This window comes from Nansenia antarctica, assembly GCF_963989245.1.
Source record: "Nansenia antarctica genome assembly, chromosome: 16".
Lineage (NCBI taxonomy): Eukaryota > Metazoa > Chordata > Actinopteri > Argentiniformes > Microstomatidae > Nansenia > Nansenia antarctica.
Genome location: NC_137686.1, coordinates 17196262 through 17224242, shown reverse-complemented (window position 1 = coordinate 17224242; position 27981 = coordinate 17196262). Strand labels below are relative to the sequence as shown.

The 27981-nt window shown below is 50.4% G+C and overlaps 1 protein-coding gene across 1 annotated transcript; it reads left to right on the top strand.

Moving 5' to 3' along the window:
- chd8 (chromodomain helicase DNA binding protein 8) lies at positions 1–27933 on the top strand (the record flags this gene model as incomplete). Its single annotated transcript, XM_080546940.1, has 38 exons — positions 1–969; positions 1346–1600; positions 1843–1953; positions 2378–2886; positions 3040–3151; positions 3310–3522; positions 3699–3767; positions 3867–3922; positions 4071–4188; positions 4562–4645; positions 5035–5172; positions 5281–5402; positions 5640–5883; positions 6181–6357; positions 6755–6898; positions 7069–7167; positions 7565–7724; positions 8692–8902; positions 9177–9372; positions 9995–10165; positions 10541–10831; positions 11032–11255; positions 14567–14769; positions 15518–15674; positions 15874–15963; positions 16084–16187; positions 16352–16475; positions 16639–16714; positions 16898–17169; positions 17694–17938; positions 18232–18927; positions 19081–19169; positions 19298–19525; positions 19697–19792; positions 20062–20205; positions 23180–23290; positions 23774–23878; positions 27033–27933. 38 exons carry the CDS (start codon positions 1–3, stop codon positions 27393–27395), a joined length of 7776 nt encoding a protein of 2591 aa, XP_080403066.1. The 3' UTR covers positions 27396–27933.
- Positions 27934–27981: the final 48 nt, after the last annotated feature.

Sequence of the window (27981 nt, the reverse complement as noted above, 5' to 3'; positions counted from 1 at the left end):
ATGGCTGACCCCATCATGGACCTCTTTGACGATACCCCCCTGTTCAACCTGGATGCCCTACCAGACGACGCCTTCTCCCAGGGCTCCTCAGACCCTGTGGGGGAGGCGCTGAAGCTTGCCCTGGGTCAGATCGACCCCCCCTCTGACCCCACCCCGGACCTCAGCATGGTAGCAGTGGCAGCTCCAGTCGTCCCAGAGCCCGTCTCCATCCAAGTCCAGATCCCTACACAGCAGCAGCAGGCTGCAGCGGTGGCCCCCCCACAGATCGTATCGATATCCACAGTCCCGGTCTCCGTTCCTCAGACGACGTACACCGTGGCCACCAGTAACGCTGGCGGGGCTACTACTGTGCTGCTGAGTTCCCCTATGACTGTCACTAGCTCCACCGCCACCACCACACAGCAGCATCACTTCACCCAGCAGCAGCTCACACAGCAGATAGCCCACCAGTTGACTCCCCAGCAGATCGCTGCCATCACTCAGCAGGTCGGAGGGCAGGGCAAGATCGTCATCCTGAAAGGCCCTCACGGGCAAGCTCAGGTGCTGCAGACCGTGGCCGGGACGGGAAGCTCGCCTGGGAAGGTCACCTTCGCCAGGGTGCTGTCTGGCACCTCTATCAGGCCCGGTGTGTCCATAATGCCCGGAGGGACGGTCCTGAACACAGCCACCCCCGGGCAGGCGCAGGTGAGGATGACGACGGGGGTGCAAAGGCTGGTCCAGACGGCCAACGGGCCCATGAAGCAGGTGCTTTTGACCTCCATGCCGCAGTCCCAGGCTGGGGTCCAGACGCAGCAGGTGCAGGTGCAGATACCGACACAGGCCCAGCTGGCCCAAGCACAGACTCAAGTCCAACTCCAGGCCCAAGGGCAGGCCACACAGATCCAGCTGCAAACACAGGTGTCAGCCGCCGCCACGGGCACCACTACTGTCCGACCCCAAGGAGTCACCCTCACGACGTTACCACAGCAGGTAAGAGAACGCCGCAGTCGAACGCGCTCTGACCTTCCAATCTGGATCAGCGTGCTTCATGTAGACTATGTAGTCAGTTGTACCGTGTGGCCTATGACCTCCACCAATGCAGTGGGACTGCCCACCATAATCACATAACATCCTATAATATATGCCATTTATCTGACACTTTTATCCAAAGCGTGCCAACTGACATTGCCGTGAGGTGCATACATTTTTCACTATATCCGGTCCCAGCAGGAATCGAACCCACAACCTAAGTGTCGTTAGCGCTCCACCGACCGAGCCGCAAAGGACCGCCACTGGCATCGGGGCGAGGTGCTATCCGACCGGTGCTTTTCCCTCCAGTAACGGACGGTGTGTCTCTCCTCCCCAGGGCGAGGCTAAGAGGATCACGTTGGTGCTCCAGCAGCCCCAGGCCGGGGCGTCCCAGGGGGGCGCCCTGACGGTGGCAGCAGGCTCGGGGCAGCAACAGAGGCTGGTTCTGGGGTCCCTTCCGGGGAAGCTGGTCCTCCAGGGGGGACAGCTGGCTGCTCTCACCCAGGGCAGGGCGGGGCAGACGGGGGCACAGCCCAAAATGCTAACCATCCAGCTGCAGGTGCAGCAGCAACCCAACCAACAGGGAGCCAAGGTAAGGAGGAAGAGGCGGGGCTTGATATGGGGAGGGTGGGGGGGGTCACAGGTGTGTATTCCGCAGAAAAAAATCACTTTCACCTGCTCTACACAGCACCGTTCTACCGCAACGTTCTGTGACATGACATCTCTGGACGGCCCTTTTAATCGGTCCGGACGAGATCCCCTCGCGGTTGATTTAGGTTCTGAGAGTCATGTCTGACGTGTTGGACCTGACCTGTCTTGTCTCCGTCCCTGCAGTTTCAGCTGGTGTCCGGGGGGCCCAACTCAAGCCCGCAGGTGGTCCAGATCACACAGGGCCAGGGGGGCCAGAGGCTGGCGGTGCCACTTAAACTGCTGCTGCAGCCACAGGTAGGTACACACACACACATACACACACCTTTTCACTATGGCTTACTTGGTTTGATCTCCTGTATTTTTGTTGTTGTATATCTTTGATTTTGCAGTTTTTATCTCATTTTGCTTTGTTGATTTTAATGTTTTGGTATGTGGTTTTAAACTGTCTTGTAAGGTGTCTTTGAGACCTTGAAAGGCTCCCATAAATAAAATGTATTATTATTATTATTATTATTATTATTATTATTATACACACGCAAACAACAACACACAAACAACCACAACCCCCCCCCCCACACACACAACCACACACACACACACACACACACACACAAACATCCACAATCACACACACACACACACACACACACACACACACACACACAACCTATGTCAGGTCAGGTTTTAATTTACAGGACCTCTCTTCTCCGTCCCCCAGACAAGCTCCGCCTCCACGGCCGGCGGCGCCGTCTCCGTCGTGAAGGTCATCAAGACGTCGGCCGTTGGCTCCTCCCCCTCCACCACCACCACCACCACCACCATGGCCTCCCCGGGGGTCCGCCTGGCCAAGGCCCAGGAGCCCGTCCGCCGGGTGGAGACCCTCTGCAAGCAGGAGAAGGCCAACCGCATCGTGGCCGAGGCCATCGCCAGAGCCAAGGCCCGGGGCGAGAGGAACATCCCCCGGGTCCTCAACCAGGACGAGCTGCCCGCCGGACAGACCTCCGTGGACGCGGGGGGCACGGTGACTGTGACGGTCACCACGGGGGCTAAGAAGAAGGGCGGCGGGGGAGGAGGAGGGAGCAAGAAGAAGAGCCCGGCGGCGGCGGCGGCGGCGGGGGGGAAGGGCGGGGCCGACAAGAAGGGCAAGGCCAAGGCGGCGGGAGGGGGAGGAGCCGCGGGCGTGGCTGGGAGCGGGGGCAGCAAGAGCAAAAGCAAGGCCAAGCTCAAGTAAGTCTGTGTCTGTGTCAGTATTGTGAGAAAGGTATTGTGATGTAAAATGTGTGATCCTTTTTCTTTTCCTCCAGTTTTTAACGAATGCCCTTCCCTCCTCCTCCTCTGTTCCTTCCCTCCTCCTCCTCTGTTCCTTCTCTCCTCCTTCAGTACCATCACTCTCGTGGGAGGCAAGAAGAGGAAGAGGAACGTCTCCTCGGACCACTCTGACGGGGAGCTGAGTCCTGCCTCAGCACAGGCCATGGAGGAGGACATGCTATCAGTGAGACACATCTCTCCTGCTGACACTCTTTTGTGTCAGCTTATACTAAAAGACTTGTCAGAAGGCCATCGTGAAACACGTTCATGTCCACTAGTTAGTGTCCTCTGTTTTTTATTTATCTTTTTAAAAATGTTTTATAACTTCTCTCCTCCCACCAGAAGAGGCGCTCTAACCGGCAGGTGAAAAGGAAGAAGTACACCGAGGACTTGGACATCAAGATCACCGACGACGAGGACGACGAGGACGTGGACGTGACCACCACCACGGCGGCCGTGGCGTCCATCAGCGGCGGGCCGCAGCTGATGGGAGAGCAGCTGAAACAGGAGCTGGAGCTGGACGGGGACGGCCTTGCCAGTATGCAGTTCTTTGTGGTGAGTTTGGCACACGACTGTTGGGTGGGGGGGTTATAGTTGTTAGACATTAATGGTTCCAGGGAGTGTAGGTTATGATAGTGATATATATATATATATAAGATACAGTATATGCCTGTGTATAAGTTACAGTATATGCCTGTGTATAAGTTACAGTATATGCTTGTGTATCACAGGAAAACCCCAGTGAGGAAGATGCCGCCATCGTAGACAAAGTTCTGTCCATGAGGCTCGCTAAGAAGGAGGTGAGTCTGAGAGTGTGTGTATCACTATTACAAGTTGTCTTAGAAACTATGTGTCACTTATCGATTAACGATAACTCTTTTATTTTCCCAATTTCAAAGGTATCTCAAGGTCATTATATGAACGTTGAAGAATTCTTTGTCAAGTATAAGAACTAGTAAGTACCGCTCACTCTCTCTCCATTTTCCATTTTGTGTGGGTGTGAGTGTGTGTGAGTGTGTGTGGGTGAGTGTGGGTGTGTGTAGGTGTGTGGGTGAGTGTGGGTGTGTGTAGGTGTGTGGCTAACCCTTTTCTCTCTCTCTCAGTTCCTACATGCACTGTGAGTGGGCTACTCTGGAGCAGCTGGAGAGGGACAAAAGGATCCACCAGAAGCTGAAGAGGTTCAAGACCAAACAGGCACAGATGAGACACATCTTCCAGGTGGTGTGTGTGAACCATGCTGTCTCTCTTTACAATAACTTGTTTATTTGTGTTCCCAGTTGCGTCTATCAGTTTGTCTCGGGCTCTGAAGTGGATATCATTTGGGCATTTTCAGTTGCCCTCCAATCGTCAAGACGATTATACGTCAGATTAAAAGTCGGAACGTTTTGATTGGTCGTAGACTTGTTCCCGCTTTCACCAGCTGCTGTCACATATGCAGTAATAAATGCAACTTTTTGTTTTGCTTGGTTAAGCATTGATGAGGTTAGGGATCGTGCGCGTGCGTGCGCGTGCGTGTGCGTGTGTGTGCGTGTGCTGAGACCCGCTGCAGGTGCTGTATCTGGGTCTCTGACCCTCTCTGTGTCCCTGTCCTCAGGACGAGGAGTCCTTCAACCCAGACTATGTGGAGGCGGACCGCATCCTGGACGAGTCCAACAGTGTGGACAAGGACAACGGAGAGGTGAGAGGCTAGGGCTGGGGCTCAGGAGGTAGAGAGGTGAGAGGGGGGGCGGCTGGGGCTCAGGAGGTAGAGAGGTGAGAGGGGGGCGGCTGGGGCTTAGAAGGTCGAGCCGGCGTCTAATGATCGCAGGTTCGGCGGTTCGATCCCCGGGCTGGCTACGTGACGAGGTGTCCTCGGGCAAGACACTGAACCCCCAATGAGCGGGCCGGCGCCTCGCGTGGTAGCTTGCCGCCATCGGTGTGCGAATGGGTAAACGAGAGGCTGTAGTAAAGCGCTTTGACCTAAAGCGCTATGTAAGTGCGGGTCCGTTTCTCTGGCGTTCTATTCCATCCTGACTGGATCACCATGTTCCTTTATATGAGCCTTCTCCGTCCCTGTGTGACCCCCAGCCGGTGGTGTACTACCTGGTGAAGTGGTGCTCCCTGCCCTACGAGGACGCCACCTGGGAGCTGAGCGAGGACGTGGACGAGGGGAAGGTGGAGGAGTTCAGGAAGATCCAGAACCGCCCAGCTCGCCTCAAGAGAATCGTGAGTGTCTGACCGTGCGTGCGTGCGTGCGCGTGCGTGTGTGTGTGTGGCGTCCCTGCGTTAGTCCAGTATGTTAATCATTCCTTCTCTCTCTGTCCTCCCTGTCAGGCCCGACCACAAGCCAGCGCCTGGAAGAAAATTGAAGAGTCCAAGGAGTACAAGAGTGGGAATGTCCTGAGAGAGTACCAGTTAGAGGGAGTCAACTGGCTGCTCTTCAACTGGTACAACAGGTACAGAGAGGCTACACACACACACACACACACACACACACAGGAACTACCCAATGTGTCCCATGTATACACACCTCCCGACACTTACTAGGTCATACCCATGTTAACCGCCTCTGATGTTTTTTTATTTCGTGAATTGGCGTTCAACCCCTTTTATTCTGGGGCCAGGGGTTCTGTCATGGTTGAATGGCCCATACCCCGGTACCAGTCCGTTACCACTCCCTCTCTACCCTACAGGCAGAACTGCATCCTGGCTGATGAGATGGGCCTGGGGAAGACCATCCAGTCCATCTCCCTGCTGTCGGAGGTGTTTGAGCAGGGGCTCCAGGGTCCCTTCCTGATCATCGCCCCCCTCTCCACCATCACCAACTGGGAGAGGGAGTTCACCACCTGGACCGACATGAACGCCATCGTCTACCACGGCAGTCTGGCCAGCCGGCAGATGATCCAACAGTACGAGATGTACTCCAAGGACGACAAGGTGTGTGCCTGTGTGGCTGTGTTGATGTGTGCCTGTGTGTGTGTGTGTGTGTGTGTGTGTGTGTGTGTGTGTGTGTGTGTGTGTGTGTGTGTGTGTGTGTGTGCGCGCCTGTGTGCCTGTGTGCTTGTGTGTGTGTGCGCGCCTGTGTGTGTGTGTTGTGCCTGTGATGTGTGTGTTGTGCCTGTGTGTGTTTACATGCCTTCACTGCACACACACACACACACACACACACACACACACACACACACACACACTGCGCCTCTAACTGAAGAGGTGTTGGTTGTGTTCTCCCTGTAGGCCAACATGATCCCCGGGGCCTACAGGTTCGACGCTCTGATCACCACGTTTGAGATGATCCTGTCCGACTGTCCTGAGCTGAGGGAGATCTCCTGGCGCTGTGTCGTGATCGACGAAGCCCACCGCCTCAAGAACCGCAACTGCAAGCTGCTCGACAGCCTGAAGATGCTGGACCTGGCAAGTTCTTTTAATCTTGTTCAGAATGATCCAGATACATTTTTTTCCCTCTCCTCCAGGATCAGATGTATCTGGCATATTTTGAGTAGTTTAGGGGAAATCAGCCAGCTCAAAGCAAAAAAGCCTAGCAAAAAAAAAGAATCCGGATCTTTCTTATCCAGAATGAACGTTTTGAAATACCGGTTAGACTGGATAGTCTAAGGGGCAATTGGAAATGTCCATTACTTGTGATGTGATGAAGTTAGTCTGATATGCCTAGAAAGATAAAGCATAACTCTCCTCCCTCTGCCCCTCCTCCTGTTTCCCTATCTCCTCTGCCTCCCTCTGTTCCTGTCCTCCCCGCCTCTCTCTCTCTCTCTCTCTTCCTCTCCTCCTCCGTGTCCTCCCTCGTTCTCAGGAGCACAAGGTTCTGCTGACAGGCACCCCCCTCCAGAACACCGTGGAGGAGCTCTTCAGTCTGCTGCACTTCCTGGAACCAGCCCAGTTCCCCTCAGAGACAGAGTTCCTGCGTGACTTTGGAGACCTCAAGACGGAGGAGCAGGTATGCACGCACACACACACACACACACACACACACACACTCACTCACTCACTCACTCACTCACTCAAATTCACATCAAATGTACCGACTTTCGTACACACACACGGTCATTAAAGCAGGCCTATCCATGGCCTGTTAAGAACAGTACGTTTGACTGTTCTCTTCCTCAGGTCCAGAAACTCCAGGCCATCCTGAAGCCTATGATGCTGCGCAGACTCAAGGAGGATGTGGAGAAGAACTTGGCGCCGAAACAGGAGACCATCATCGAGGTGGGACTTGGCCCCAGCAAGCACCGTACTGGACAAACAAGTCAACGTATTTAACCTTGTATTGATCCAGGTTCCTCATTGACAACAACAACATCAACAACAGTCTGTTTTGATGCTACGTCAAGGTCGCTATGTAAACGTGTCTTTCTTTGGTCCTCTGTGTGGGTCGCTTGTCTGTATATTTTATATGTAGGGGGGGGGGTAGGGGTGACCTAGTGGATAGTGAACTGGACTGGTGATCGGAAGTTCATGAGTTCAAATCCCACCTGGGAACACCACCACTAGTGTGCCCTTGAGTAAGACTAAGTTACTCCAGGGAGATTGTCCCTGTAATCTCTAATTGTAAGACGCTTTGGATAAAATCGTCTGCTAAATGGTTACAATGTAAAATGTCTAGGTGGAGCTGACCGACGTGCAGAAGAAGTACTACCGGGCCATCCTGGAGAGGAACTTCAGTTTCCTCAGCCAGGGAGCCACCCATAACAGCAACGTGCCCAACCTGCTCAACACCATGATGGAGCTACGCAAATGCTGCAACCACCCCTACCTCATCAAAGGTACCTCACACCACCCCCCCTACCTCATCACAGGTACCTCACACCACCACCCCTACCCCATCACAGGTACCTCACACCACCACCCCTACCCCATCACAGGTACCTCACATCACCCGTACCTCACACCTTCACGTGTAATGTTCTTACTCATCTCACTCATCACCTGCACTTAACCCTCCACCACAATGTCACACTCAGAAAGGTCCACACTAATGCCTGTCATACACCAATAGTAATAACATTTCCGAATTATTATTTTTTTATCCAAAGTGACTTACAAGTACATTTGTCTGAAAGCAGTGAATCAGCTATACATCAGCCATCATGAGAAAAAAATCTATGCTAGGACCAGGTGCCATTGGGGACCTTTTATATTAACAGTAGAGGAGCTGTATAGAGGGGTAGTGGGGATGAAGAGGCCTTTAGGAGGGGTAGTCAAGATGTGGCCTGAAGAGATGGGTCTTCAGCATCCACTATCCCCAATGGCACGCTTCAAAGGTGCTTTTCCGGGCATCATTCCGACACTTCCTCTGTGTAGTCTAGTTCACTGCAGGGTACAAGAGGGGTGCTGTGCCACCTTGTCGACTTGGCTCCGCCACAATGTAAACATTTCGGAGCCAAGTAAACTGATAGTTAGTAAGGGCAGAGTCACTATCTTTGATCGTCAATGACATCGCCGTTAATAGTGAAAGTGGAAGCGTTATTATGTACCTCAGCGTTTTAGCTGTATTTATTTTTTGCTCTATTTTGACATGAATAAACCCAACTCAAGTCAAGTTTTAATAACGCAATCCAGCGCCAGCGTCCTGGGGAGAACCCTGGAGAACCCTGCACTGTCTATACACCTCCTTAAGATATGCTGGAAGCCCTATCTTCCGCCGCAGACCGAAGACCCATCTATCCAGGCAACATCTTGACCGTTCCTCGGTAAATGATAATACGTTTAAAAACGTTCGCCTTCCTGCAGGGGCGGAGGAGAAGATCGTGAATGAGCTGAGGGCGGTGTACGACCCCATGGCGCTAGACTTCCACCTGCAGGCCCTGATCCGCTCGGCGGGGAAGCTGGTGCTGCTGGACAAGCTGCTGCCTCGCCTGAAGGCTGGGGGCCACAAGGTGCTCATCTTCTCCCAGATGGTGCGCTGCCTGGACATCCTGGAGGACTACCTCATCAACAAGAGGTACCCCCCCCCCCGCCTCCCACCCCTCTCTCTCTCTCTCTCTCTCAGTAGGGTTGCAGCAGGAGACTCAGTACGTTCTGGAAGCTTCTATATGAACGACCGGAGCTGAATTCACACCCATGTTGACATACTGGCTACACAAGAGATGTAGTAGGACACCAGGGTTGTATCGACAACTATGACTGGATGGGAAATAGTAAAAAAATAAAAATAAATGTGCGTATATATATATATATATATGAATCAAGAGTTTTTCTCTGGTTGTTCTGCCCAGATACCTGTACGAGCGCATCGATGGCAGAGTGCGAGGGAACCTGCGCCAGGCCGCCATCGACCGCTTCAGCAAACCAGACTCGGACCGCTTCGTCTTCCTGCTGTGCACCCGCGCCGGAGGCCTGGGCATCAACCTCACCGCCGCAGACACCTGCGTCATCTTCGACTCGGACTGGAACCCTCAGAACGACCTGCAGGTACTAGCCCGACTCCTTCCTCTCCCCCCCCCCCCCCCCCCCATGGAGGCTCAAACCCGCTATGACCTCCTGGTCCTTCGAGCATACTAGGATGCCTCTCATAGGATGCTTACTACTTAGTAATACTACTATCTTCACTGTAAAACACGCTATCCAAAAGATAAAATAGCGAAGTACGCCCAGTATTTAGCATGTAGCCCGCCGTTCCAAACATAACCTTGATTTTCACCCCTCCTCCTCCTCCTCCTAATCACACCCTGGTTGTTCACCCCCCCCCCCCTCCACCTAATCACACCCTGGTTGTTCACCCCCCCCCCCCCCTCCACCTAATCACACCCTGGTTGTTCACCCCCCCCCCCCCTCCTCCCAAACACACCCTGGTTGTTCACCCCCCCTCCTCCCAAACACACCCTGGTTGTTCACCCCCCCTCCTCCCAAACACACCCTGGTTGTTCACCCCCCCTCCTCCCAAACACACCCTGGTTGTTCACCCCCCCTCCTCCCAAACACACCCTGGTTGTTCACCCCCCCCCCCCCCCCCCTCCTCCTAATCACACCCTGGTTGTTCTCCCACCCCCCCCTCCTCCTCCTCTTAATCACACCCTGGTTGTTCACCCCTCAGGCCCAGGCCAGGTGTCACCGCATCGGCCAGTCGAAGGCGGTGAAGGTCTACCGCCTCATCACCCGGAACTCGTACGAGAGGGAGATGCTGGACAAGGCCAGCCTCAAACTGGGTCTGGACCGGGCCGTGCTGCAGAGCATGAGTGGCAACAAGGAGGGCAACGTCAACGGGGTGAGGGACGGTCGACCGTGGGACTATCCTAATGCGTACACTGTTGTTTTGTCTGCATAGCCTGTTTCGGCCTCTTGGATACCAGAGTGGTGTATCAGGAGAGTGGTGCCAATGAGCTTCAAATAGTGTCGATTCAGCTTCCTTGTTGAGCATCCTGATTTACCCATTTTGGGGGATTTTCGTTATATTGGACTAACAACCAGTTGCCTGGCAACATGCGCCGTTAGTTATAACGTAAAGGAACTAGTTGGCGTCGGCCAATAGAAAACGACCCCCTTCTTTGGTACCACTCTTCCTGCCCAGATCACTCTGATGGATACGTGGTACTACTGTAAAATGAACATGGTATATTCCACCCCCCTCCTCCCCCAGCAAGTCCAGCAGTTCTCCAAGAAGGAGATCGAGGACCTCCTGAGGAAGGGGGCGTACGCGGCCATCATGGACGAGAACGACGAGGGCAGCCGCTTCTGCGAGGAGGACATCGACCAGATCCTCCAGAGGAGAGCCACCACCATCACCATCGAGAGCGAGGGCAAGGGCTCCACCTTCTCCAAGGCCAGCTTCGTGGCCTCCGAGAACAGGAACGACATCCAGTTGGATGACCCCGAGTTCTGGCAGAAGTGGGCCAAGAAGGCAGACGTGGACTTTGACACCATGAATAGGAAGGTGTGTGTGTGTGTGTGTGTGTGTGTGTGTATGTATGTGTGTGTGTGTGTGTGTGTGTGTGTGTGTGTGTGTCTTTCTTTGGTACTGTGCTACTGCAGCATTTTGAGAGGCACAGCGTGTGTGTGAAAGAATGTTCTCTTTAACCCTCTTAACTCCATCTCTCTCTCTCTCTCTCTCTCTCTCTCTCTCTCTCTCTCTAGAACACTCTGGTGATTGACACCCCCAGGGTGAGGAAGCAGACGCGTCAGTTCTCCACCCTGAAGGGCGAGGGTGGCGAGCTCTCTGACCCCGACAGCGACGACGAGTACACCACGCCCTCCAACTCCCGGCAGGCCCGCGCCTCGCGCCGCTCCGAGCGCCACTCCGGGGTCGGCTACGGCCGCACGGACTGCTTCCGTGTGGAGAAACACCTGCTTGTCTACGGGTAGGTGGAGCCCCCTAGAGGTCAGGTAGCCAGTAAACGGTAGGTCATCGGTTCGATCCCCACCCCAGGAGGGAGCCGAATGTGAGCTGGTGTCTGGAGGGTTGCTGGCATCATATCTGAGGTGCCTACCACTGCCGTTGTGCCCTTGAGCAAGGCACTTAGCCCCCTAACTGCTCCAGGGGTCGCCGAAGATGGCTGACCCTGTGCCCAGAGCTTTGTTCTCCCTGGGGGGGTGACTATAAAACTACATTTTGTTGTCTCAGTGCTTGTGCTCTGTTCAATGACGATACAGTTGAACCTCATCTCTTATCTTATCTCTTTACTGGATAGACCAGGGGTGGCCAACGGCTCTTTGCCTGTCTGTGCGGCTCTTTAATCCATTCATTAAAAGTGCGTGGTTCGCTCTCTGTGTCTCAATAGGCGTCGTTTTGGTATGGCAATTCATGGCACTCGCCATACCTGGCTTAACATGTTTTAAAATCTGAAACACGTTTAGTCATTTTGGTGATTTTATCCACTACACACAAAATTAGGGATGTCCCGATCCCACTTTTTCACTACCAATACCGATACCTGGGCTTCGGGTATCTGCGATACCGATAACGATCCGATATTTGTATACATTTTTTGACCCCTGAATAATAACAAATACCTCCCCTTATAGTCCACACCAACAACAGTTAAATTAAAGACTGCCAGCCTTTATTAAAGCAACAAATGCGACGTGTTGTGGATTGGAACTACGGATCATAAGCTTTCAAATGATGTGTCATACATTGAAATCCGAAAAAAGATGACGAAGTTAGAGTCATTTGAATGTTGTTAGACGTCAGGCACATATGGGGTTAACCTCTTTGTAATGAAACCGGAAGCACACAGCGCTACGAACTATGAGAGCTTATGCGCATTTTAAGCGCATATAGGACTCGCGTGAAGCATTTCTGCGACACGCGTTTCTGTTCACTGTTTTCATTCCCTCATCGCTTATACACATAAGTTTGACTGCGCATGACAGTAGTTCAGCTGTCTCTTAGTCGCACTGGTGCGATTGAATGTATTTCCAAGTCGCACAGAAATATATTCACTCGCAAATGAAAACCAAAACAGTCGCACTATCGAGCCCTGGTCATGCACGTGACCACTGGCTACTACTGTTGTCGTCACTTGAGTGACACGCCTTTTTTTTTTCTGGTCCGATCTGCGATCCAGCATTCAGGACCAATATCGCGGCGATATCCGATATCAGTATCGGATCGGGACATCATCACACACAATGGTAACTCAAAACCTCCCGGCTCCATCTCACCCCACTAGCCAAGCGCTGTAGTGGAGTACAGGGTTGCCAGGCGGGATTGACAATTTCAAGCCCAACCAGTCTAAAAGCTGCCGAATCCACCCGTCCAGAGTGACCAAAAGTAGGCCTATCTGGCAACACTGGAGCGGGACATCGGTTCCTCAATAAACAAGCCACAAGTAACTTTAATGTTAAAACCTTGTCCACGATTCTCGTTCATTCAGGTGTGTTAAACAAACTGTATAAATGCCATTTACATACTGTTGGTTCAAATGTAACATATTAATGAACAAGTTCATGTCATGTTCTGTCAGTACAAACATGTTCTAATGTTATTTTAGTGAGTTCGCTAGTTAGCGAACATTAAAGATTACAAGAGCTAGTTTACGTATGTCAACAATGTCTCTATTCTCAATAATTTCAGTAATAATTGTACCACATTGAGGCCAGTAACACTAACTTGTGTGTGAGTAAGTTATATGTGTGTGCAAGCATGTTTTTGATATTATCAATCGTCTCACTTTTACTAGGTGAGCTGGTAAAACAAATATGCCAGGGGGAAAAGGGAAAATGGACATTAAGACCTCTTTTGGTCAAAGGGCAGCAGAGACAAGTACAGGGACACAGGTGAGGTCTAAACAGGTGACAGGGACATGGACACAGGTGAGGACTAAATCTAGCGTTTTAACAGTGCAGTTAATGTAGAGTTGAGAATAGCTAAATCTGTTGTGTTTTGTTTCTAAGGAGATTGAACCAATCTGCCTGCTAGGAAAGATGTAGGCTACTACCTGCATACTGTAGTTGTCTCCTTTATTCATTACCTTAATGTCACATAAGTACATTGTATAGAAACAACTCACCAAAATTGACTATTGCACAACTGTTTTGAAAAAAAAATCCACCGAGGGGGGTTCCTTCAACCCCCCCACTCAGACCTTGCCATACCTTGCCATTTGCTGAAATGACATCACTGGTCTCATAGCCTATTGGAAATGTATTGCGTGTGTGTGAATGAGCGCTTTTGTGAGCCTGCATGTATGATGTGGCTCTTTCTGGTACCCCAACAATTTTTTGTGGCTCTTAGTCTCCGACTGGTTGGCCACCCCTGGGATAGACTCTTAAGGTCTTTGCACACTGATGCGTTTTTTCGTATGCGTATTTTTAAATCCATCGTCCGGAAAAAAACGTTACGCACAGGGACCTTGCACACTGACCTGCAATCCGTTTTATTAGAGTCCTATGCTCTTTTTTGTTATATTGAAGTTGCGTAATTTCACAATATGCAGAATGCAGTCATCAAGCAGTGAGGATGATTTTGTGCTCCGGTCACTACTTGAGAATAGAAAAAGAAACAGCTATAACCATGTTGAATTATGTACCTATATGATGCACTGGCAGTCTGTGACAGTGTGTGCACCTGCCCGGACCTTGCCCTTCTGCCTGAGTTTGAGTATGATGCTACCCAAATGAATGTTATTGTTTAGCGCCGTACACTTTCATGGTATTATATTGTGTGAATCATCACCTGTATGTTGTTTTTCTTTCACTCGACTAACCGCCGAGATAATAGTTGAGACATGTACTTCCGTAAGCATTAATCCAACTGTCCTGCAGTTCTAACTTGATGATGTGTCCCTCCACCATGGCGGAGTGGTCAAAAACAACTCTCAAAAGGCTTTTGACGGACGCGATAAACACCGAAAAACGAACCTGTTACAAAAATAATTATGACAGACAAATATTTCGGATTAGGTGTCCAAGCGTGATTTAAACAACATCAGTGTGCAAAGACCTTTAGTCAGGCTTTTGAATTAGGGAAGAGGAATGCATTTAGAAGAGGTTGGCTTGAGTCATGGACCTTTACGGTTGTTTTAACTGTTGTTTTGGACAAAGTTTGTAATGCATTACTGGTTGTGATACTGAGATTCTCACTCTCCCATCCTCTCTCTCTCTCTTTCTCTTTCTCTTTCTCTCTTTCTCTTTCTCTCTCTCTCTCTCTCTCTCTCCCCCCCTCCAGATGGGGGCGCTGGCGAGACATCCTGTCCCATGCGCGGTGTAAGCGTCGTCTCGGGGAGCGAGACGTGGAGACTATCTGCAGAGTGATCCTGGTCTTCTGCCTGCTGCATTACCGTGGCGACGAGAACATCAAGAGCTTCATCTGGGAGCTCATCACCCCGCCGGAGAACGGACGGGAACCGCAAACACTCCTCAACCACTCTGGTACGCCCCTTTAACTGACACACACACTCCTCAACCACTCTGGTACACCCATTTAACTGACACACACACACACACACACACACACACACACACACACACACATACACACACACACATTCCTCAACCACTCTGGCAGGCCATTTGATCTGAAACCCACACACACACACACACACATGCAGACACACACGTGCAGACACTTACTCCTCTACAACTCTGGTATGTCACTTTTTGGTTTTACCCATCTGTGAGTCTGAACACTGTACGTCTGTGGGACTGGCAGAAACAGAGCGGCATTGTGGAGGTGTATTACTGCTTCTATGTCTGCGGCTGTATGTGACTGTCATGTCTTTCTGTCAGGAAAGCTCCTGTATTCGGTTTATCTTTTAACGACATGAAGTATGTACGTTACTCTGATTTAGATTGAATACCACTTATGAGATAACAACTACCACTGAATGGCATGAATGACTGGATGGAAAATAGTAATAATTAAAAAAAAAAAGGGTGGTCCCGTGGTCTAGCGGGTCCCGTGGTCTAGCACCGCGGTCTATTTTGCCCACACATGCCCATGTCAGAATGGGTTAGACTCTGGCCCATGCCCTGCTGACAAGCCCTCTTCTCCTTACTTTCCTGTCTATCTAAACTCTCTATCCAATAAAAACCAAAATATGAGTGGGACTGCCCCACTCAGAAAAAAAGAAAAAAAACTTCCAAAAAAGAAAAACATGTTCCACGTGTGTCTGCGTAGGCCTGTCCATCCCTGTGCCTCGAGGCAGGAAGGGGAAGAGGGTGAAGGCTCAGAGCTCCTTCGACGTCCAGAAGGTGGAATGGATCCGCAAGTACAACCCTGACTCTCTGCTCCTGGACGACAGCTACCGCAAACACCTCAAGCACCAGTGCAACAAGTCAGTCAGCCCCTATTTGAAGAAGTTGTGTACTTTCCATGCTATTTTAGTCAGCATAACAAGAGTGTTTGAAGTACATACTCCAGTATTGTGTGTGTGTGTGTGTGTGTGTGTGTGTGTGCGTGTGCCCGCACCCTCAACCCTACTGTGTTGTGCCTTGAGGTGTTGTGTACAGAGTTAACCCTTTCCTCCCGCCCAGGGTGTTGCTGAGAGTGCGTATGCTCTACTACCTGAGACAGGAGGTCATTGGAGACCATGCTGATTCTGTGTTGAGAGGAGTAGACGCCAGGTATCAACCTCAGACACTGACTTTCATCTATTACACACACACACACACACGCACACACACACACACACACACACACACACACACACACACACAGTACACTGAGTGTGCTTGTCTCCTCAGGGATGTTGACATCTGGTTGCCAGACATGGAGCAGCAGGAAGTCCCATCAGGCTGGTGGGATAAAGAGGGAGACCGTTCCCTCCTCGTCGGAGTCTTCAAACACGGTGTGTGTGTGTGTGTGTGTGTGTGTGTGTGTGTGTGTGTGTTCTGAGTTTGTTAACTTGGCAGGGTACAGTACACACAAACAGCATGCGTGCATGAGTGACAAGTTGTCGCGGAGTGTTTCTCGCGTTTTTTGGATCCTCATCGTCTCTCTCTGTCGCCCCAGGATACGAGATGTACACCACCATGCGAGCCGACCCCTGCCTCTGTTTCCTGGAGAGAGCCGGTCGCCCTGACGACCAGGCCATCGACGCCGAGCAGCACTCTGTGGACCCAGACCTGGGAGACGGGTGAGCTGAGCTAGGCTAGGCTAACCTCGTTGGCACGTCCCACACACGCACACACACGCACGTTCGTCCTTGTCACCTTGGTGTCACCCCTCTGCTTTCACCATTCAGTTGACCTCGGTCGACCTTCCTAGTTTGAGACCTGATCTGTTGTTGTCCCACGCAGAGGGGACTATGACAAGTATTCTGAAGACCCCGAGTTCAAGCCTGCGTCAAGACACACCAAGGACGTATACGAGGAGGTAAGACGCGCTGAAACAACCCCATTTAGAAAGGCTGTTTTACTCAACATTTACTTGGCTAAAGGACAGGAGGGGGGGGGGGGTATTCCATCAACATTGATGGAATACCCCCCCTGCTCTGCTGCTGATGATGATGATGATGATGACGACGATGACAACCTTGACAACCTTCTTCCTCCCCAGCCCGAGTCCATGACCATGGATGATGACATCTGCGTGGAGGACAAGGCGCCCATCGTCCACGCCGCCGCGTCCTCGGGGCAGCCCGGAGCCTGCGATTGGCCGACGAGCTCGTCGCTCACGGCGCGCCTGCGGCGGCTGATCACGGCCTACCAGCGCAGCTACAGGAGGGAGCAGCTGAAGGTGGAGGCGGCGGAGAAGGGCGACCGCCGGCGCAGGAGGTGCGAGCAGGCCAGCAAGCTGAAGGAGATCGCCCGCCAAGAGCGGCAGCAGAGGTACACACACACCGCTTCACGCTTCCTACGCTAGCCCGTTGGTTCCTACGCTAGCCCGTTGGTTCCTACGCTAGCTTGTTGGTTCCTACGCTAGCTCGTTGGTTCCTACGCTAGCTCGTTGGTTCCTACGCTAGCTCGTTGGTTCCTACGCTAGCTCGTTGGTTCCTACGTTAGCTCGTTGGTTCCTACGCTAGCCCGTTGGTTCCTACGCTAGCCCGTTGGTTCCTACGCTAGCTCGTTGGTTCCTACGCTAGCTCGTTGGTTCCTACGCTAGCTCGTTGGTTCCTACGCTAGCCCGTTGGTTCCTACGCTAGCTCGTTGGTTCCGCGAGCTCACACTCACTCACGCGTGCGTGCGTTTGTTTGTGTGTGTTTGTCCTGATTTTAAATTGGGATGTGATAGTTTATGCATCACCCACTGCTTTAATCTCCTATCCTCTCACATGCTTTCTCGCTCTCTCTCTCTCCCTCACCCCTCGCTCTCTCTCTCTCCCACCCCTCGCTCTCTCCCTCCCTCTCTCCCAGGTGGACCCGTAGAGAGGAGTGTGACTTCTACCGCGTGGTGTCTACGTTCGGCGTGGAGCGGATCAAGAGGGAAGAGAACAGCGCCGAGGCCGGGGGGGAGGCGGGGGAGGCGGAGCTGGCGTGGTCCCGCTTCCGCACCTTCGCCCGCCTGGACAAGAAGACAGACGAGAGCCTCAGCCGCTACTTCCGCTGCTTCCTGGCCATGTGCAGACGCGTGTGCCACCTGCGCCCCGCCCCTGGGGATGGTAGGAGAGCCTTTTAGCACTTTTCTTTTTATGACAATGTCTCGCAGCGACTGCCATTTTTTTTTTTACTTTCCATTTTCAAGTTCGGTTTGAGTTTGCCAAGTGATTTTGATAGCTCCGTTGTGTCAATGTGATTTTAAGATGAGGGGAATTCAAGGAGTATCGGTCAAAACTGACAAAAGTAACAGCTTGGTGGTTTTGATATGTCTGTATATCTGAAGTCACTCAGTGCTCTTAACCCTCTCTCCCTCTCCCTCTCTCTCTCTCTCCCTCCCTCCCTCCCTCCCGCCTAGTCCCTTCAGACCTGTCTCAGTCTCTAGCCCCCATCACGGAGGAGCGAGCCTCTCGTACCCTGTACCGTATCAGCCTGCTCCGGCGGCTGCGCGAGCGCGTCCTGCCCCACCCCTCCCTGGAGGAGCGCCTCCTCCTGGCCCCCCCCAGCCCCGAGCTGCCCGCCTGGTGGACCTCCCCGGCCCACGACCGCGACCTGATGCTGGGCGCGGCCCTGCACGGCGTCAGCCGCACGGAGCTCTCCATCTTCTCCGACCCGCAGTTCTCCTTCAACCAGGCCCGCCAAGACTACCTCGACAACCAGCAGGCCCCGCCCCCGCCGGCGCCGGTGGCCACCGCCCCGCTCCACAGCCAGTCACACGGGGGGGAAGGGGGGGAGGGGGAGGTGGGGCCCGGTGTTAAAGAGGAGGCGCTGGACGAGGACACCCGCCTGCTGGGGACCGAGGCTCTGTGTCCCTCAGACGGCCAGACCGCGGCCCTCGCTCAGCCTGACGGGAAGGCCCGAGCCCGGGTGGGCTGGGGCTGGAAGAAGGGCAGGGGGAGGGGGCCGAGAGAAGGGGAACGGAAAGGAGAAAGAGTAGGTGGAGGCGGAGGACGTTCTGATTCAGACTCGGACTCGGACTCAGGCTCGACTACCTCCTCGCAGCGGTCGGGCAGCTCTGACGACAGTGGAGACAGCGACGTGGAGAGGGAGAGAGGTGAGTGAAGAGAGAGGGGGAGAGACAGACAGACAGAGAGAGAGAGAGAGAGAGCGGGGGGCGGGGGGGGGGGGGTTGATGGAGAACAAATAGGACCGAGTGATGCAGCAAAGGGATTGTAAATGTTTTGTCCTTTTTGTTTTCCTTCCTCAGGTGATGAAGAGAACAGCTTGCTCTCCTTGACCCATGACGGCGTGCCCCCCGAGTCCCTCACCGACCCCATGAGGGTCGACTGGCCTAAGGTCAGTTCAGATACCTCGACTGTGAAAATAAGCTCGTCCATATATGTGGACGTGTGTTCTGCTTTGTTTGTGTGTCTGTGGAGGGGGGGGGGGGTCTGTGTCTGACTGACTATTGATCTCTCATTCAGGACCGTGTGTTGATCAACCGCCTGGACAGCCTCTGCTCACTGGTGCTGTCTGGGCAGTGGCCAACAGGGCGGCGCTACGCCGGCGAGGCCCAGCTCAACCCCGGCTCTGATGAGCAAGGAGGAACGGACGAGCTCAGCTTCGCACGGCTCATGCGCAAAGGCGTCGGCACCCCTGGTGGAGAAGGAGCAGAGGGACAGGACACAGAGTTCACCGTCAAACTCCTCAAGGTGAGAGGGGGAAGAAAGAGAGAGAGAGAGAGAGAAAAAATAACATAAAACTGAGTGGGGGTTGCAGTATGAGTGAGGCTGAGGTGAGATGAATGGAGAAAAAAATAATCCGAACTAAATAGTCTCTCTCTCTCTCTCCCTCCCCCCCCCCTCACTCTCTCCATCTCTCAGGAGGAGGGGCTGAAGCTGACCTTCTCTAAGCATTCCCTGCTGCCCAACGGGTCGGGGGGAGAGGGGAGCGGCCGCAGGAAGCGCAGGGACCAAGAAGTACTCATACACTACTATACTTTAACACTGTTACACTGGCAGATAGGCCTCCTCATAAGCAGAGGGGAGAGGTACAACAGTTTAGTGACGTGGCCGTTCACATGGTGAAAAGAATAAATAAAGCAATGTCACTATTTTGGTGCCCAGTCTGAAAAACTCTACTCTACCTTCTCCACATTTCTGTACAAACCTATGTACTGTGTACACACACACACACACACACACTCATCCAATGAATGATCATCATGCCTTCTCTCTCCTCCCCTTAGCTGTCAGATCCAGATGGAGTGGTCCCGGTGGTACACGCCATGACTGGCACGGTTCTGAGTGGGGAGAGAGCCCCCCGGCGCAGGGACCTCCTCACCTGGCTGAAGGAGAACCCAGACTACGAGGTGGAGAGAGACATGCTGGAGGTAGCTACATTCACTAAGGAGGCTCTGACCAGTTATTCTCGCACCTAAAACAACAGAGACTTTGGCTGCGTTCGTAAAATTCGCTCTGGAACTCTGATCAGCACTCATGGAATGCCTCTTATCCAATCAAATTACTTGGTCCCTTTATGACGTCGAACCCAGCAGTGTTTCCCCTACCATTGCCTTGGGGGGGCGGGCCGCCCTCCCAACGGAACCCCCCGCCCCCCCAAGAAAGAGGAATTATTACTGACGGAGACACCAAACATCTGACAAGCAGGCTAAAATATCCACGTTTTTTAAACGCACCCAACCCGAATCTGGCGAGTGGCAAGCCCATAGGCTCGTTGGTAACGTTAGTCCGCGTAGTCTCGCATAGCCAGACCTATCTCCACACTTCGCGCTGTGCCAGCGCTGGAGAATAATACAAGATTTTGCGAGAGTTTTTGCCGGCTGTGATGTCTGCAGATTGAAAGTAAGCAAGTTGAAACGTTAGCAAATATAATTGCTGAGTGTTCTGACAGAGAAAGTTGGTTAAAATTGGTCGTTATTATCGTGACTAGAAAGTGTCTGACTATAGTTCCATAGTGTAAATAGTGTCAAAGAACTAGCAAGCTAGCTAGCTCAGAGGTGATGAGATGAGCTAGTCTCCTTGCACACTTGCCAGCTAAAGAGCTAACTGGAGGCACTTTATTATTTTACTTAAAGTAGATATACTATCTTTCTTATTCTGCTAGAGTTGGGCTTCATGGTAATACCATAATGGCATTACAGTACATGGACAGTTGATTGAAGCATTGGAAATGTCAGTTTTTTATAGTTGGACATAGAAATTTTTTTCAGGTGAGAGAGTAATGTCAAAATGACATTATCTGACTGGATTGCCCACAGCAATCCAATATTCAATTATAATTATGTTATAAATTGATATGGATCAATGTATGCCTCTTATTAGATTATAAATACTCTGGCTGTTTTGTTTACCTTTTGGTTGACAGCAAAAGAGGAGGATAGGGAGGGAGAGAAGGAGAGAGAGCAGGATGGTGTCGGCTCGGCACACCAGAGAGAGAGAGAGCAAGAACCAGGTGAGAAAGTGGACAGGTAGTCAAGACCACATAAGTAAGTAGCCTTGAGAACCGATGGTTCTGGAGCCTAATGGCCCATAGGGCAGGAGCCTATCTCCTGTTTCCGTAGCGTGAGGCGGCTTAATGTACAAGTACACCCCTGGACATGACGCTGGTATGAGGCAGGGTCCTACCCCCTGGGGGGGGGGGGGGGGGGTCCATGCCACGGTCCATGCCACCCCCCCCAAGGCAGCAAACCTAGGGGAAACACTGCCCAGTGTGCGAGAATTTACGAACGCACCCTATGTATCTACACACCACGTTCTATCACACCATGTACGTGTTGGCAGTAGGGGTGTAACAGTACACCAAAAATGTGGTTCGGTACGTACCGCGTTTTTAAGTCACGGTTTGGTTTTTGGTACAGCAAGGTAAAAATGCACAAAACATGGATGGATGGATGGATGGATATCCACCCATAGGTCCTGAAAGTGATAGCAGATGCCTTGGATAAGTCGTGGACAACTGTAGTTTGTGCTTGTATGATTTGCTGGCTGAAATGCGGACGAGGGAACTGTAACAAGGCTCAATTACTTTCAACATGTGTTTAAAACCTGTGTTCTCCACAACGGAGTATGGTCTGCTGCTATAACAACTCCGATTTTGCGTTTGTTATTGCTTTGTCTGAATTGTTACCAAGAGGCTGCTTAAATGCCATAGCTGGGTTTGCATTTCACTTTTTTACCTGTAAAGTTCACATTCGGGTGATGCCGACTCAAATGAGTGAGCAAATTCGACTGTCTTTGGTCATTGTCATTGTAGGTAACTGAGAAACCATAATTTTTCCAAACAGGAGATTTAAGGGATGCTGGAGGAACTTCAAGTTCTCGTTTATCTGTAGTGCTGTCCCAAACGACTATTTTTCTAACGCTTAATCTAGCGATTATTTTATCGATTATTCGATTAGTCTAACGACTAATTTATCGATAAGTCTAACGATAATTTTTGTACTGTAAAAAAAAATATATTTATCTCCACCTCACTGCTATGTTTAGCCAACTTGAATGCCAACATGGCCATTTAGAAGTCTGTCCATCACCACAACACATAGCTAGCTAACGTTACTCTCGCTGCTATGTTATGATTAGCTAAATTGATGCTAACGTAGCATGCGAGCTACGAGCTAGATAACGTACAGTAGGTGCTCGCACCACAATGACAATAGGCTACCGTAGCTAGCCAGCTACATAGCTAACGTTACTAACACCAGAAGACAAGACATACGAACTGTGGTGAGCTACATTGCTTGTGTAACATTAGCTAGTAGCTATCCATTTTCACTCATACACTTAATTGTCTCGCCTGGTAAAATAAAGGTTAAAAAAAATAAAAAAATAAAAAGTCTTTTTTTTTATTTGCGACTAACCGACGCATATTACGCTAACCGACGTATTGACGTAGTCGGTGACGTCGACGACGTCGAATAATCGTAACAGCCCTATTTATCTGGGACTGCTAAATTACTAACAATCTCTCTGTGGCATGTGTGCCAATGCGTACTGGCTACATTATTTCAACACACAAAATATTATTTTAAGATTATTATAGAGATTATTTCAACACAAAAAAGTGCAGTGGGTAAAAGGACGCTGCATTCGTTCGGTACACACATGAACCGAACCGAAGGACCCGTACTGTAAATCTTCGGTACAAACACGTGTGCCGTTACACCCCTAGTTGGCAGTGGATTTTTAGGTGGTATGGACGCGAGTGTGGATATTGAAATATAGCCTCCGTTTATCTCAACTTCTCTCTCATTATTTATTTATTTATTTATTTTTGACAATCTCACTCATCACATGTTCACCAACACATTTCCGTTGCTTCCTTCCTTCCTTCCCATGTCCCCTTAGCTCCTTGTGAACAGGAGCAAAAGGAAGAGGAGGCTGAAGAGGACGGAGAAGGCAGCGGCTCTTACGGGCAGCGAGAAGGTTAAGATCATTGATATGAGGACAGGGAAGAAGGTGAGAGATGGTGATGGGGGGGTGAACATGTGTGCACAGTGTGTCCGTCTCAATTGGCAATCGTTGTTTATGGGATGTCCATTTGTTAAGCTAATTAATAACCAAAGGAGGCTGAGTCTTTATCAATAATTTCAGAGTGTTTATTAATACTCTTGCAAGAGGGGTCACTGTACAGTCAACTTAGAGTTCCAAAGTACAAAGCCCACCTCTCTATGGGGTTGGTTCATCTTATAGTTTCAACATTCAGTTCTTGTACAACATCACGTGGGTACAGATAACACAGAGCATAACTCTTTCACATTAGCCTTGAAGAGAAGGGAGTGAAGGTCTCTCTATCTGGCACCTGCAGTATTAGTCACATTCTATTCTTTTTATTCATACAGTCTTCAGTGAACATAATACCATCATTGTTGTATTAAAGATATTCTTCTCACACCATTGTCAAAAGATAGATTCTTTTTTTATTTTCCCTCTCCGGCTCAGGTTGGGGCAGCTTTTGTACCTCTGCTGCAGGACCTGAGGGAGTTTCTGGAGGAGAATCCTGACTGTGCTGTTGCCCCGGAATGGGCTGAAACTGTCAGGAGCTCCGTAAGTACCCATATGGCAGGTAGGGGTGGGACGATTAGAAAATGTCATGTCACGATTATCGTGGGCAAAATAATCGCGATCCACGATATTATCGCGAGAAATTATTATTATTTTTTTTATTTTTTTTTTATGCCAATAAAACACACTGTAATCACTTTAACTTAGATTTTGTTGTATTTTTAGGACATTTTAAGTCAGTAATTCAAATTCAGATTCTAGTGGCACATATCTCTGTCCATAATCCGGGTCCTTAAGAAAGAGCAATTCCTTTTCGGCCAATCAGCACCTTTCATTAACGTACCCAAGGAAGTTTAAAGAACGCACTCCCAGTGTTGCCAACTTCCAGAGCCCCTTGGCGACTTAATTTGTCAAAAGCGACCAGCGACAAATCTAACTTCCTTTTCTGGTCATTTGGGGAATTACTGTAAAGCATCTAACATATCCTGTATTCCACGGTTCACGTTACAACCGAGCTCAGGAGAGACGAGTAGTAATAGTCTATGGCGAGCGAGGGTTGCCGTCTCCTCTCTCCCTCAACACTCACTCCCGTGGCCAGTCTGATAGCAGCCGCGGGGAGCGTACCGTTGTTCCCCGGGTCCTCGCAGGGGGTTCGGGCAAAGTTCGGGAAATAACGGACGGTTGTCATGTGTTTATACAGCATGGATGTTACGTGCCTAATGCCTTTGATGCGCACACTTGCTACTTGCCGCTTTAATCATTGTATTTAGCCTATAGCACAAGTCATGCATTGAATGTAACCTCAAGTGCTGAACAGTATTAAGTAAACCACAATATATTTGCTAAAGCTTAGGGGCGACCGTGCCTTTTGCAGCCATAGACTGTCACTGCCTGGTAATAACAAGGTAGGCAAATGACAGTATCCAGTCTAAAGTTTTTCACCAGCCATGGTGAGTCGGCTAGCATACGTTACCTAGTGACTGACTGACAAGGCTGACTTGACAGTAACGTTACCCATGCAGGCTGAACAATAGCGCGAGACAAGTTCTGTGAGGATATTCGCGCGCGGCTCTTGTGAGGAATTGCAATTATATTACAGTAACAGTCGCTAACTTAACTGCAAAAGTAATGTAGACTAGGCTGAAAAATAGCGTCAGACATTTGTTAAACACAGTTTATTCATAACATACGATTATGACGATTATTCAAATAATTAAAATTCTCCACGATTAAGTTATCGCGGGTGTTTTTATCGCGATTAACGATAAAAACGATAATCGTCCCATCCCTAATGGCAGGCTCGCCACGTCTTGGAAGTTCAGTGAATTGCTTCTGCTGGGGATTGACAAATGATGCCCTCCAGTGGCGGCTGGCCAATAGAGGGCGCTAGGGCGCCGCCCCCACCTTCCAACGCAGCCCCACTTCCTATTTGCTACTTGTAAAATATTTTTTTAAATAAACATTGTTTATTCATAAAATGCGGCTGATATTCTGTCGGCGCCTATCAGCATTCATTAAAAATCCTCCAATACAATAAACATTTTATCTGTGTGTGTGTAAAATTCACTGTGAAAATACATAGGGGAGGAGTCGGGGCACCGGCCGAATGGCAGTCTATGGCAGTCCAAATACTTTTGGCTTACACGTGAGCTGTAGCAGCGCTCCAATTGGCTGTCTCCTATTTCTCGGTAGGGGCGCAAAAAATGCGCAGATTATAGGCTCACCTAGGCTGCAGCCTAGGGCCACTACCACTAGGGGTAGTAAAAATTAAAAAATGCGTGAGACTTGAGAGCCCTGAATATCCGGTTGTTAAGTCTGACGTCAAACGTGACGTTTTGCAATTTCCGGGTTCAAACCAGAAATTCTCCGCACCAGAATACCAGTGTACTACAGCGGTAGAATGACAGTTTACTCGTTTTTTAGACTCGGATCTATTCATACAACAAGGGACACAGCACTTTCCCGTTTTCCCCATATTGTCAGGGTATTTGAGCCTCGGAAAAGCGCTATATAAATATAATTAATTATTATTATTATTATTGCGGCATTTCGAAGACAGCGCCTCAGCCAACTTTGGACCCGGAAACACGTCGCGACTTAACAACCGATATTCGGACAGACAACAGGAGAGGAGAGCAACAGAGAGACAGACAACAGGAGAGGAGAGCAACAGAGAGACAGACAACAGGAGAGGAGAGCAACAGAGAGACAGACAACAGGAGAGGAGAGCAACAGAGAGACAGACAACAGGAGAGGAGAGCAACAGAGAGACAGACAACAGGAGAGGAGAGCAACAGAGAGACAGACAACAGGAGAGGAGAGCAACAGAGAGACAGACAACAGGAGAGGAGAGCAACAGAGAGACAGACAACAGGAGAGGAGAGCAACAGAGAGACAGACAACAGGACAGCAACAGAGAGACAGACAACAGGAGAGGAGAGCAACAGAGAGACAGACAACAGGAGAGGAGAGCAACAGAGAGACAGACAACAGGACAGCAACAGAGAGACAGACAACAGGAGAGGAGAGCAACAGAGAGACAGACAACAGGAGAGGAGAGCAACAGAGAGACAGACAACAGGAGAGGAGAGCAATAGAGATAGTTCAGGATGATAACAAACAGTTCAGTATGACAGAGACAACTAATAGAAAGACAACTGTATGATTATAGAGTTTACATGTTCAAGGAAATATTGTATGATAATAGAAAGGTACACTTTAATTTAATTAAAGAAGTAACAAAGAACACATTTATTATCACAATTGCATTGTGTTCCATGTCTTTCTCCATTGAATAAATAATGCCTAGTTGAATGGCTAAACAAGACAACTGTCTGGACAGTACTGCTAGAATTATTCACCTTACCGCTGCACAGATAGACAAAGGGTATAAGTCCATTCTGTTAACATTAGGTCTACTCTGCTAACAAAGACTATTCCAGTTGATTTGTCAGTTGTTGTGCATTATATATTTTTTGTGTTTGCAGTTTGCCCTTTAATAAGTTATATATAAAAATAATTAAGTTATATATATATATTCTCATGCTAAAATCGACTGTAAATCCAGATTTTAAAGTTGATATTCTTCCCCGTGGAGCATGCCCCCATAACCTGTGCCCCACCCAAAATGTTTATCACCAGCCGCCACTGATGCCCTCATCTAATCCTGTCTGTTGGTCCGTCCGGTCCTCTCCAGGGCTTTCTGCCAGACAACCTCTTCCACCGGCTGCTCTCCCAACACTCGGGGATCCCCAAGAGAGGCCGCCACCGCCGCCACGTCCCCCAGCCTGCCCCGCTGGAAGACCCCCTCCTGGGGGGAGTTGAAGAGGAGACCCTGGTCTCGGACGGGGCCTACATGATGGACGACGAAGACGTGGAGGAGGGCAGCGAACTCACTTCCTCCCACCACTTCCTGACGGAGGAGTTTGATGTGAAGATGGAAGGAGGCGATAGCTTGTCACAGGGCGGATACGAGAGTTCTGATAGGGAGGCCCTTTTGGACGAAGTCATCATGACACAGAAGGACTCTGACTCTGACTCCTCTAGCTCAGAGGATTGACCAATCCAGTCTTCTCTGACATAGTCACCCCCCCCCCCCATGAAAAATCATGAGTTATTTCACCTTTCATGTTATTCCTCATCATTTATTTTTATCATTATCTGTATCGAATTATGGATCAATTTGGTTTTTTGCCTCTTCTTTTTACTCATTTGTTCTATGTAGTTTTTTGAAAGGAGCAGGTTTGCACCCATCTCTTCCCATTCCCTTCATTCATAATATTCCCCTCGACTCACTGACCAACCTCTTGTCACCATCAACCACCCCCCACCCCCCCGTGCAAAGTGGCACCATGACGAACTCTGTTTTACAATCCTACTTGGGATGGGTATGCTTAATCCCCCATTAAGCATACCCATCCCATTCTCATCCTGGGCTATAAGGGGAGCCCCTACTGTATAGAACCCCTTTTCTGATCCAAGAACCTCCAACCTGCTGGTCCACCGGTATTATGAAATGAAACTGGGACGGGAGCGCATACACACACACACACACGTACTGAGCAGAGCAGAATTGAGCTCCCATGATGCCTGAGTCTGATGTCATGGGCCATTTCTGTGCCCAGTTGAATCAGTGAACTAGAAAG